Raw genomic sequence first — 12,008 nt, forward strand, 5'->3', positions numbered from 1 at the left:
CTCAGCTATGCTCAAACCACCTTCTCCCCAGGCCAATAATTGTAATTTTGCTTAAACAGCCATCTGCCTCCTTTACTTGCCAAGGAGCCTGTGCAACCCCCTCCAATCTCTTTCAATGAGGGTCCAGGAAAAGCAGGGGAACAGCGAAGAGGGAGGGAGGAACCCTTCCCGCTTCTGTACAATAAAATTGGACGCTGACCAACCTGTTCCTCTCATGGGAGGCCAGCTCTGCTCTTGCTGTGGCTTCCAAACAGTGCCAGGATGTGGCTTTGCAGTGGTGGGTGGGCTTCCAGACCCTCTTCAGAACTGCTGAGGAGAGGACAAGGATGCCACGCTGTTCTGGTGGAGAGTGCTAAGCGCAACTGCTCCCCACCCCCTCCAGCATGTCTTTGGTAATTAGCAAAGAAGTGTTTTTTCCAAGTCCTAATGGTCGTTTGTCTCCAATAGGCAGATGACACCCAGCTCTGCTTTTCTGTTCGTTCCATAAGCAGCAGAGGCAGTGCAGGTTCTGAATCGGTGCATAGAGGCAATAATGAGCTGGAAGTGAAGCAAAATGTTGAAATTAAATGCAGACAAGACAGAGTTTCTGTTGCTAGGCATTTCCCAGGTCCAGGATTTGGTGATACAGGCTGTTTTGGACAGATTTGCAACCCCCTGCTCCCTTGAAGAAGCAAATGGGGATTCTTGGTTCTGCTGGAACTGTTATTGTCACTTGAGGCCCAGGAGATCTCAGTTACTAGGAGTGCCTGTGCCTGCCTGCCTTTGGTTGATGTACCAACTACAGCCTTTTCTGGACAGGGACAGTGGTGTCAGTTAGCCATTCTTCTGTAATCTCCAGGATAGACAGCTGTAACTAATTTTATGTGGGGCTGCCCTTGAAGGTATCAGGAAGTTGCAGCTTGTGCAGAATGTCATGGCCAGGGTTTGGTGGCAGCAGGGAGTCAGTCACATGTAACTCTCAAACAGCCAAACTCATTGCCAGTTATCTTCCAGACCCACTTCAAGGTGCAATTAAAGCCCTGAATTGGCCTGGGCCCCAAATATTGGAGAGAACACCTTCTCCCATATCAACTTGCCCATATGTTAAGATCAGTGGAAGAGGCTCTTCTGCTGGTTGCTGCATGACATGCATTCATGATGGACGTGGGGACTTAAATCCATGTTTCCCAGACCAAAGTCAGGCTTGGTTGATTCTTGGAGGTGGAAGATCCTCCCCCTGTTGACTCATGTGGTGTTTGGCCTTATTGGCTGCCGGTTTTCCGTGCAGTTTGGAATTTTTTCACCTTTTTATATTCTTGCACTACAGCATGGCCAAATGCTTGAAGCGATGCAATTTGCAAGGAAAATCTACTTAAGGGAAACGAGTAGGAGGTCCAGTAGCAGCTGCTGCAGGTATTGTTGCATTGGGTATTCAGCTGCACCCTCTTGCAAAGATTTGTTTGGCCCAGGTGTGAAACAGTCCTTTGAGCATCCTTGCAATAGTGTGGAGTTCCAGCTGTATCACTCCCATGTTGCATGTGGGAAGTTGTACTTTTTGGTTACACACCTAGGATCCTCTTGTCGAGGTGAGTTTTGGACCCACATCTTCCAACTGTAAGATAATGAATTAATTTGGAGTGGTGAAGGAAGCACATCATCACCCCCGCTTCTCAACAGCTGCCCTGCCAGGCTTGCTTTGGCCTTACATGCCCTTACATGCCTTACATGTGGGGTACATTGTTTTAACCTCCTTGCCCCCAGCCTTCTCCACAACCACCAGCCCCAGGTAACCCAAGTACTACCTTGATTCCACAGCTTGTTTAGATCATGGTAAATAAGCAGATAGCCTTACTGAATTTATTTGTTTTGTTTGGGCCAAGCTATTGCTATCTGGGCATGGAGACTTTTATTGTCTAGCTATTTCGTTTCCAGTTTATTGGAACCTTTCGGGCTGGATCAACTTAAAGATTGATTAAGTCCAGCAAGGATCCCAACAAGGATGCTGTCTGGCCTTTGTAACGAGGCAGATCCTCTTTCCAGGAGGTTCCCTCAGGCTTAGAGCGAGTGCTGTGCTCTCCCTTCCGCTTGGCCTATCGTGAGAGATCAGGTCTGCTCTCGCTCAGGGGAAATGAATGTGTCCCTCCCTCCCTCTCTCTGTGGTTGCTGCAGATCAATAAATCAATCCCTGAGTAAGGGCAGTGTCCCCCATTGATGTGAAGGCAGATGATGGTGCCATTCCAGTGGAAGCATCAGGGTGGGTGGAGGGAAGGTGCTAATTCTCCAGTCTCTGCTTTGTGCCTGCTTTTCCAGCTTCGCCATTCTCTAAAGAGGCTTGGAATGGAAATTCCTAGGGTGCTTGGCAAATCTGCAGGCAAGCTGTGCCATTTTGGGTTCCTGTCACCAATGTTGCTGGGTGGGGTGGGGGTGGTTGTGTGGGTGGGCTTTAAATCTCTCCCTTTTGTAGGCCTGGGCCATCCGTTTAGGAGCCAGCCCTCCCAAAATATCTCATCCAGTCCCAAGCCTGGTTCCAGGCTGCAACATGCCACAAATGCAGGGCTGGTACGTTGCAGGTGGATGTGTACAGAGACAACTTAGGCAAGTGAGCCCAGCCACAACCTTCTGGGAACAGGCTCTCCCCTCATCCCAGGCTACTGGGCACATGATCTCTATTACTGTTGAGGGGCAACTCCTTCCTTACACCAAGCAGATTTCCAGACTCCTCTGTACTATCAGTTAATTCAGCATTCAGCCCATTTTGCTTGCACAGAGATTAGATAATATTTGGGCTTAATCAGGCATTCTTTCCAATTTCTTTATGAGGCAGTTATATGGCAATGAGATTTCATCCTTCATTCACCCTGATTTGCTTGTGGGGTACTTACACATCTTCTGGTTAGTAATTCTTTCATCCTACACTTTTCTTCCCATCACTTCCCAAACTGAAAGAAATAAAAAAAAAGCAAAAGCAAAAGTGGATTTGTTTTGTTAGGATGGAGAGGTGCTTTAATTCATGGAAGGTTCATGGTACAACTGAATCTTTCTTGCAAAATAATGAGTCTGGAGGCACATTCTGTCATCTGTGTGTGCTCCAAAGTCCTTCCACCAAGCTTTTCCTAAAGGGAAAGAATTGAACTTAGCTGTGTAACACCTAGTGCTCCACCCCTGGTTGTGGTGTTGGGATGGGTGTGCACTAGGTGTTTGCAGTAACAGAAAATGGCTTCCCTTGACCCAGCACCTGCTTTTTTAGCAAAGAGATCTTTGGGCCCCAGAGGAGCAATTGTGCCTCTTGGATTCCTGGGCAAACAGCTGCTGCTCAGACAAGAAGCAGCAACTGGTGTCCAATGCTACTTTTGCAGCAATGGAAACTGATACGGTGGCCATTGTGTGCTGGTCTCTGCTGTGCCCTCCTGCTCTTGGGGGCCTCCTTAGAAAGACGAGAGCCTGGAAAGTTGGCTTGTTGATCAGGGCCTGGTTGCCATTTGTGGCTCTTCTAAGAAATACACTTTAAAAACACACACACGTGTATTATTTTACATGTAAGTGCTTACCTAAACTGATCCCCACATTCTTTGTTACCTTGGTATACACGGGATACAAGGGCCATTGCCTATTTTAAAAAGAGAATGTCTCTGGCCATGTGCTGAGTGACTTTCCAGCATGGCTGAGGAATCATATGTGTCTGAGTGTGAAGCTTCTAGGCTGGGCGAGCCCAACACCATTATTTGGGCTAGTAGTGCTTTGCATTTGTCCTGGTGCGATTTTTCACTAGAAGCCTGAGTTCAAGTCTTTGGATTTCTGCTCTCCAGCCCCAAAAGAAATGCTAGACTCTCTTGCTGCTTGGACAGAACACAGGGTCCTCAGTTTTAATCACTGGTCGAATTTGCTAAGTTGCATGTTTCAGCGCTCAGTCCTCTGTGTGTGCAGGCAAAACGTCTGGTTCTGTTGGTTGCTCCTGTTACCTTCCCAATTTGGCCCACTTTGTGATGGGTTTTAATGGAGTAAAAGGGAGGAAATTCCATTGGGACGGAAGGAAGTGCGATAACATTGAGTGCCTTTGCAACAAGTCTGGTTCTGGTGTATAAAAATAGTGTTTGGGTAAGCAAGCACTTTGCGTTATTTGTAGTCTGAGTGAGGAGGCCTGACAGCACCCACAGATGCTTTTCAGAGCAGCCCCAGCAACCCTCTGCCCACTGGGACCTTGCAGCTCTGCAGGCGGCTTCTGTGTGGGAGAGGAGGAGAGAAGACATTTGGCATTTCCACTCACAGTGAGGTGGGTCAAGCCTGCTCCCTGCAGGGTTCAGCTGCACTCCCTCAGATAGCATTCAGCAGTCCCTGGTGCGGAGACCGTGGTGCCTGCCATTGCTAAGGCGACTGACGTGGGAGGCTCTGTGGAGCGAGCTGGTGATTGGAAGAGTGGGAGGCTGGCCACGCGAGTGCTCAAGTTGCAGGAGAGAAGCAGGGGGGAGAAGGGAGGCCTGTGGGTGGGATGTGGGACTCTGTGGACAGGCTTAGGCAGCAGCACTATGCCAAGCTCACACCTAAACCCCTCAGCTGAGTTCTGCAGCTTGCATTTTGCATCTTTCAATAAATGGGGGAGGAATATTTGTGTTTTCTCAGCTGTGGTTAGATATTATGCAATCAAACTTCCTTTGAAAAACCCATTTGCTGCATTGAGAAGGCCAAAGTTACGCAATGAGGGAAAATGCTGCGTGGATTCCAGTCACATTCCACTTGGATCACCTTTTAGGCTATTTGTTCCCAACCAAAAAGCCTTCTGAAAAACAAGTAGTCTCTTTAATGACTTTGCCATTTGCGTGCAAGCAAGAATTGCCGGGGGGGGGGGGGGTAAACAAAGAGGGAAGAAGCTGAGGTGGGCTTCCTCTGTAGCAGTTCTGCATCACCGCCATGTAGGTCTGAGCTTATCTTCCTGTCTAGGATCTAGTTTTGTGCCAGCACATGGCAGAGTGTTGGAGGATAGCTGTATGCAAGAGGGACAGGCCCTTCTGCTTTTTCTTGCTGCATCCCCACAAATCCATGCGTCTTCATGCAGATTGCAAAAATTTGTGGCTTCTCACCACCATGTGTTGTATGGGAAACCACTGCAGCTCCTGTGGCATTTGGGTTTTTAGTCAGGCATATCTGAAGAATGAATATGATGGAATCCTTCAGAGGCAACACAGAAGGTGTTGGAGAAGCTGCTGATAACCAAACAGACCTTTTTTTACTACTGCTTACTTCTAAATACACCATTTTCCTCCAGCATGTCCCCTCCTATTGCCAAAGGCCTTTCTGACTCTTCTGAGATGTATCGAATGACCATAAATTGTATTGATTCATCTCATCAGAGACACAAAGTAATAGTTAGCAAAATTAAGACTAGGAAAAATCTGGTTCAGATATGACCATAGCCACACATTCCAGTAGGTAGCCTTTAGACAAGGTGCTTCTCTCAGCTTGACCTCAGCCCCCCCCCCCATCTGCAGTGTGAAGACAATAGTACTGATCTACCTTACAGTGGCTCACAATGTAATGCAAAGCCATTGTTTGTTTGACAAACTATGAGCTATCTCGCAGATGATCTAGCAAACCATGGCTCGTTTCTCCAAGGTTTGTTTTGTTTTCCATTTTGGACCTTTGTGGCTGGAGCGGAGCAGCCAAACTATAATTAAGGAACCGCTAATAAATCTTAAACCATGATTAAGTAAGGGTTTGGGGTTTGCATAGAACACTGAGCCATAGTTTAAAAACCCAAAATTTCTAAGCCAATGACGAATCCTGGCCTCAAATTTTGGTTTGTTGGTAGATGCTGGGGAGACTTTGGATGATGAAACAAACCATGGTTTAATAAGCAATAGTTTAATAAACAGTTGCTTAGCATTGTGTGCACACCAGGCCAGTTTTGGCATTCACATTGCTACGTACTGAAATGTTATAATAATACTAAGCATTGTGGTGACTCTCCTCTTTTGCATGGAGAATATCCAGTTGCATTCGTTCCATGTGCCTTGCTGCTTGGTGCTTCTGAATAACTTATTTGAAATCCCACTTACTATGTGGATGAGGCCTTTCTCTCTTGCATATTTTCTCCAGCTGTGCCATTTCTCTCTCCCTCTTTCTGTGTGGTTTGGTTTTGGGGCGGGGTGGCGGTGGAACCCTACACCTCTCCTTCGCTCACAGATGGGGCCTTTCTACAGTGTCACTGCTGGTTTGCATAAAGAAGAGGGAGGCGTGTGGCTACGTATGGGGTTGGCTGACACCCAATGAGGTTTTTAATGCACACTTCACCTCAAATAAGGAAACACAAAGAGGGCCGTAACACAGGGAGGCTGGCCGGGTGACATCACTGCTCAAAGAGTGACCAAAGTGCAGTTCTTGTCTGGTGGCTGGTTAACTTGGAGCAGGACGGGAGGCTGGCTCGGACCCCCAGAGTGACTCTGTGGATCTGTGCATTAATTCTGCACCCCTTTGGGACATGGTCACGGAGCCTTCCAGCTGAAAGGAGGGCAATCCAGCGGGCAGATGAACACTGAGAAATACCGGAAGTTCCTGGATGGACTCAACAACCTGAAAGGTACAGACGCAAGCTCCTTTATTTCTCCCCCATTGGAGTGTGTGTAGAAAGGAGCAAGGTAGCTGAGCCAGCTCTGTCGCCAGGCTCAGGAGGGAGCAGAGCCCGTTCTCCGGTGGGCACAGGTGCCTGGGATAGGAAGGAATAAGCTCCCAAAGGCTGGCGACGGACAACAGTTTTGCAGCCAGCTGAAGGTGGTTTGCCAGGCACTTCACTTGACTGGAGAGGGGGGCAGCTGTGCACAAGCGTTCCTTTTGTTCCACGGCTGCCTCTGGTCAAACAGGCTTTGCAGGTTTTTAGGACTCAGTGAAAACTGCAAATCCTTTTGGCCAGTGGTGCAAATGGGATGTTTGTCTGTATCGTGAGCAGCAGCAGCACCAGCGATTTCCTCTTCGACCTGCCTTCAGCTCTCTGAAGAGCCATTGTCTCCAACTGGAGACTGGCTTTGTGGGCAGTCAGGCTGGAAGGGAAGCGACTGTTCTTCTTCCCATTAATCTCTGTCCGCCTTATACCGCTGTTCTGTTGGTGGGGCAGGGAATCGACCCCTGTCCTGCTTTGTTCTTCAAGAGGTAGCTGGTCCAGCCTTTGTCCTGGCGGTCCCACCTTCTTTCCGGTACCCATTTCTCCCAAGGTGTCTCAGTGATGCATGAGTCAGAGTTTAAACATGAACCTCTTTCCTGCAATAGCTGAAGGCAATGGCTTTATAGGGACAGAAAAGGATCTAGAAAGCATTTGCTCTTTTACATAAGAAAAACAACTCTCTTTTTTCTTAAAAAAATGCTGCATTATTGCCATTCCTTGGAGTCCAGAGAGGGCTTTGCTAAATAACACCCTGAGAACTTTACTTCTTCCTGCCCTCTGAATCTACCATCCTTGCTAGGTTCTGATTTGCAGAGAAGTTTCCAAACATTTTAGCTCTGTGTGGGGTTTTTTTTTTTTTGGGGGGGGGGGAATATATGGATGGACAGACACGTAAAGCTCTTGTATGAACCAGGATTGTAGACCGGAGGGAGCAGATGGTGCTATGTGATCCTTTTGTACCAGGACCGTGATGGATGGAGACACTCCTTGATGCTAGTCTAGCCAAGCTCTCACTTCCCAGTTCCATTTCCCCCCCACCTCTTTCCCCCACCCCACCCCCAGAGGTTGGGAGAGGGGATAAATGTTTCGATGGACATTTGATCAAGCTCTCTCTGGCCTCTTGAAGCAGGTGCTGGATGGGGGGGAGGGGGGCGCTTGCACAAATGTTCAGTCTGCGCATGCGGTGTGTGGCTAGTGAGATACTTGGGCATATGCTGAATGGCGGCTTGGCTCAATATGCCTTCCAGATATTTTTGCAGCAGGGCAGTCTGTGCCATGCTGGGGATGTTCAGAGCCTTCTCAAGATTGATTGCCGTGCCAGTTTGAAAAGGCAGAATGATGCAGGAGAATTTGCTGTGCCCAAATGCTAAATGGTCATACTTGAAACGTTGCTCTCCTGACAAGGGAGATGCTTATGGCTGGGGGTTCAACTGGCTTATTTGTAGCAGGAAAGGATTTTGGTGGATTCCTAAGGCTGATGCATGTTTCCACCCTTTTGGGAAGGTTGCCTTCCCCTTGGACCCACAGCCACATATTTCCCGTGCCCAGTTGTCTGCAAGCCCCTCTGAGCAGCAGAGAGAGAGGGACAGGAGCAGCTGCAGTGGGAAAGGGTGGAAGCCGATTCTAGGAAAGAGCCATAGCTCGGTGGCATCCCACCAATGTTGCATGCAGATGGTCCTGGGTTCAGTCCCCAGAATTTCCTCCCAAGTCTGAGAAATAGTCCTCTCTTGAGCCCCTAAGCAGCCACTGAGAGTTGATGTTGTATCCGACCATCACTTTGAAACTCCCTGCACATTGACACTAGGCAGCCAGTCTTTGTGGTTAAAACATTTTTGGTTAGGCGAGCCTATCCAGACATGTCAATGTCAGTGTGCTTTAATCTTTTTTTTTTAACTGTTGTTAATAACGTTTTAAATTGTTTTAAACTGTTTTATCGGTAGTTTTAATATTTTGCATAAACTGCCCAGAGATTTTGCTGAAATCAATTGGTGTCTGAGCTTCGCCATATGAATGAATAAATCCACCCTGAGCTTTTGGTGGACCTAGAGTCCGATTCCTGGGTGTGACAGCTTCCTGTGTCCCTGTGGGCAAGGAATTGGAGGGGAATGGGCAGGCAGCTGGGCTCCATGGCTCAAACTTCCTCTCTCTTGGCAAGCAAAGAAGTCTGCTCTCGACTCTTTCACTGGCTTGAACTGCAGGAGAATATCGTTTCTTGTTGGGGCGTCTCATTAGTCAATGTGTTTTGGCCTAGTTTCCTCTCTCTTTCCTGTTTATTTTCCTGGCCTCCAGCAGGGCTCCAGAGCTTTCCTGGGGTAGTCCAGTGACCCATTTTGACTTGTCGTGGCCTCGGTTCCTTCCGTTCCCTGTTGGAATAAGGGTGGTTGGTAATGGCAACCCCAGCGGGGAAGTCTCCCCGAACAAGCCTGTGTTTCAAGCACAATCTAAATTTGAAATGGTCGTCCTACAGCCAGGCTTGTAGACAGCTGCCTCTGTTGATTTAAAAATTACCTCTAGGTGACCAGGAAGGAGATGTGGAAGACAGTTCTTTTTTCCCCTTTTAGGTGACTTCTGTGCCACAAATGGTTGATATATAGTGTGGAGTGTTTTGTTTTGTTTTTGTTTTTGTGTAAATGGGGCAGTCTTTGACTTGTTTGAGGCAATGATGGAACCAAAATATGACCGTTTCCTCAAATAAAGCAAGTTATTGGAGCTGAGGAAATCAGGAATTGCCTTAAATGGGGACGCAGGGGCAAGAAACAGCTTGGAATTTGCTATTTATTATGATGACTAGTAATAGTAGTAGCACCAGCAGCAGGAGCCGACGTTTTCTCAGGCTTAAAAGCATTGTTTGGGAGAAAGGCACTCCTTTCTCCTTTTGGCTATTATGCTTAAGCAATGATCTGCCATGACTCAAATGGGATCCCGGAGAGCTTAAATTCAGCCCTGGCTGTCCATAATTTTTCTCTGGAAGTTGTCTCAGCTGATCATGATGTTTTGTGTTGCAAAGGTGAGCTGTGTGTTTAGTTTAGCTCAATGCCAAAGGGGCTGCCCTCTGCCTGTTTTCACATTCCCACCTGGCTCGCTGTCACTTTCACGTCGCCAGACTTAGAAGAGAGGCCCGTGACCTCCTGTTCCTGCATTTGCCATACAAGAAGAGTTAATCCAGTTCACTTAAATTGGAAGGACTTTGTGTGCGTCTGCGCAGAAAGAGTGTGTCAGAGAAGAGAAAGTTGGGGCTGTGTCCTTCATAAATGTTTTTTTCCCCCTCTCCACCATTTGCAGCTGGTGTTGGGGAATCAAGTGTAAGTCAAACTCCTGCATGGCTCAAGTAGTGAAGCAACTGTTTGGAATTAAGGGCAAGCCTGGAGACATTCTTTTAACACACACACACACACACGCTGGACATATAACCCTCCCCATTTGGCCAGCACATCAGCAGCTGTGATACGGAAGTGAGTTTGGCAACTCATTGCCAACCAGCTGGCCTTTTTGTTTAAAAGTACCTTTTAAAAAATGAAAGGTATTGCATACCTGTCTTCTGCCCGGTGCTGGACCTTCAGTTTTTCTCCACTTGGCCCAGCTGACCTTGTGTTCCCCTTTTGCTCCTCCTGCTTTCAATTCTGCATCTATCCTGGTTTAAGGCTAGGCAATTAGCAGGTCGCTGCTGGATTTGTGGAAGAGATGGCATTTGTTCTCCTGATGCAGTCCCTGCTGTGTTCCTCTCCTCTTGGCTTGTAGACCCTCTCAGGGAAGCAGAGGAACTCTGGCCCTTGGACTCAAGGAATGCTCAAGGAGCTTTGGCAAAGATTGTGCCCAGTGGGGAGTGGGAAAGGCCTGGATTGCTGTGTGGCTTTTTGACATATTCCTTTGGGACCCTTCTGTCTTGCTAGCCTTCTTCACTTCTGGATTGTTTTGAACCCACTGTGCTGAAATTATAATTTCATTGTTTTATATTTTATGTAAGATGGTTTGAAAGGGACACGGGTGGCGCTGTGGGTAAAACCTTAGTGCCTAGGACTTGCCGATCGCATGGTCGGCGGTTCGAATCCCCGCGGCGGGGTGAGCTCCCGTCTTTCGGTCCCAGCTCCTGCCCACCTAGGAGTTCGAAAGCACCCCTGAGTGCAAGTAGATAAATAGGGACCGCTTTATAGCGGGAAGGTAAATGGCGTTTCCGTGTGCTGCGCTGGTGCTGGCTCGCCAGCTGCAGCTTCATCACGCTGGCCACGTGACCCGGAAGTGTCTTCGGATGGCGCCGGCTCACGGCCTCTAGAGCGAGATGAGCACGCAACCCTAGAGTCGGACACGACTGGCCCGTACGGGCAGGGGGTACCTTTACCTTTAAGATGGTTTGAGGGATTTTTTTTAAAAAAAAACAATCAAGCAGTGTGCAAATTTCATGAAATAAACAAATTTTCACATGCCTGCAATCCTGTTGCTGTCAATGTCACAGCTTCCCCACATTTCTGCAAAAGGCCTTCAAAGAGATTGCAGCCCAGAACTGTGGTATTTGGTAGCAAAGTTGATTCTGTAGACTGGGGCTCATGGCTTCCAGGTTAAATGATGTGTTGGGGCAACCCAGTCAGATGGGTGGGGTAAAATAAAATGGTAAATTTTGAACTTTTGGTGTGGCCTCTTTCTAGCCCCACATGACATACTGAATGCATGGGATGAAGATTGGATCACAGCGTTCCACAGATTTGGTATCCCCTGGTGGGTCACATGAACAGGTCATGGGGAGGGGAGAATGATCCACAGATGCTGTTTGGATTACTTCTGCTGTGATGCCATGAGCCCGTAAAAGTATTTTGCTGATATAATTCTTTTTGTACGTGAGGCCCTTGCGAAATGTGATACAGTTCTTAACTGGATTGAAGGAAGATACATCTTAGAATCTAATGTTAGAACTTGGATACTTAGAATAACCTGTCCTGGGCTTCTTATGAAGGGTGGGATATAAATAAAACTTAACAAAATAAAACACCATCCATCTATCCTGCAGATGGGTGGGATGGAGAAAACACCTTTGAGCCTGTGTGGAGTGCCCTTTTTGTCACCATGAGGTCTGTTCGAAAAAATCTGCCTATACGTTTCCAAGCCCAGTTCAATGTTGAGTCAGCTCCAAATCTCTGAAGGAACCCCTTCCCCTCCTCCACTTGCCCAGGCTTTAAGTTTGGTACTAGAGGTTCTTATGGTTGTCCTGCTATCAGGTGAACAATGCTGTGTGAAAATTTGGGGAAATACCTTTTTGGTGGTGGCACCCCATCCCTGGAATGCCCTGTTGCGGTGTGTCTAGTGCTCACATTCCTTGGTTTTTTGGCACTGGCTAAAGATGTCCAGGGTTCTGCGTGGAGTTGTAATATGGTTTGTTACTGTATTAAAA

The 12,008-nt window shown here is 47.7% G+C and overlaps 1 protein-coding gene and 1 long non-coding RNA gene across 8 annotated transcripts in view; one reads left to right on the forward strand and one right to left on the reverse strand.

Moving 5' to 3' along the window:
- Positions 1-12,008, forward strand: part of MACF1 (microtubule actin crosslinking factor 1) — a 291,764-nt gene that overhangs the window by 40,460 nt on the left and 239,296 nt on the right. Inside the window, exon 1 of one of the 7 annotated variants that reach the window (XM_083453053.1) lies at positions 6,353-6,550. The exons of the other annotated variants lie outside the window; for them this stretch is intronic. Within the exon in view, the coding sequence (XP_083309179.1) occupies positions 6,499-6,550 (52 nt within the window). The 5' untranslated portion in view covers positions 6,353-6,498. Of the gene's footprint in view, positions 1-6,352; positions 6,551-12,008 lie in introns of those variants that run through there. 7 annotated transcript variants of the gene reach the window in all.
- On the reverse strand, positions 7,493-10,544 carry LOC310683342. Its single transcript, XR_014514380.1, has 2 exons — positions 10,160-10,544; positions 7,493-8,991 (listed from the first exon to the last, which is right to left on the reverse strand). It is a non-coding gene; the product is annotated as an uncharacterized lncRNA (long non-coding RNA).

The sequence above is a fragment of the Podarcis tiliguerta genome, assembly GCF_965153285.1.
Source record: "Podarcis tiliguerta genome assembly, chromosome: 8".
NCBI classification, from domain to species: Eukaryota; Metazoa; Chordata; class Lepidosauria; order Squamata; family Lacertidae; genus Podarcis; species Podarcis tiliguerta.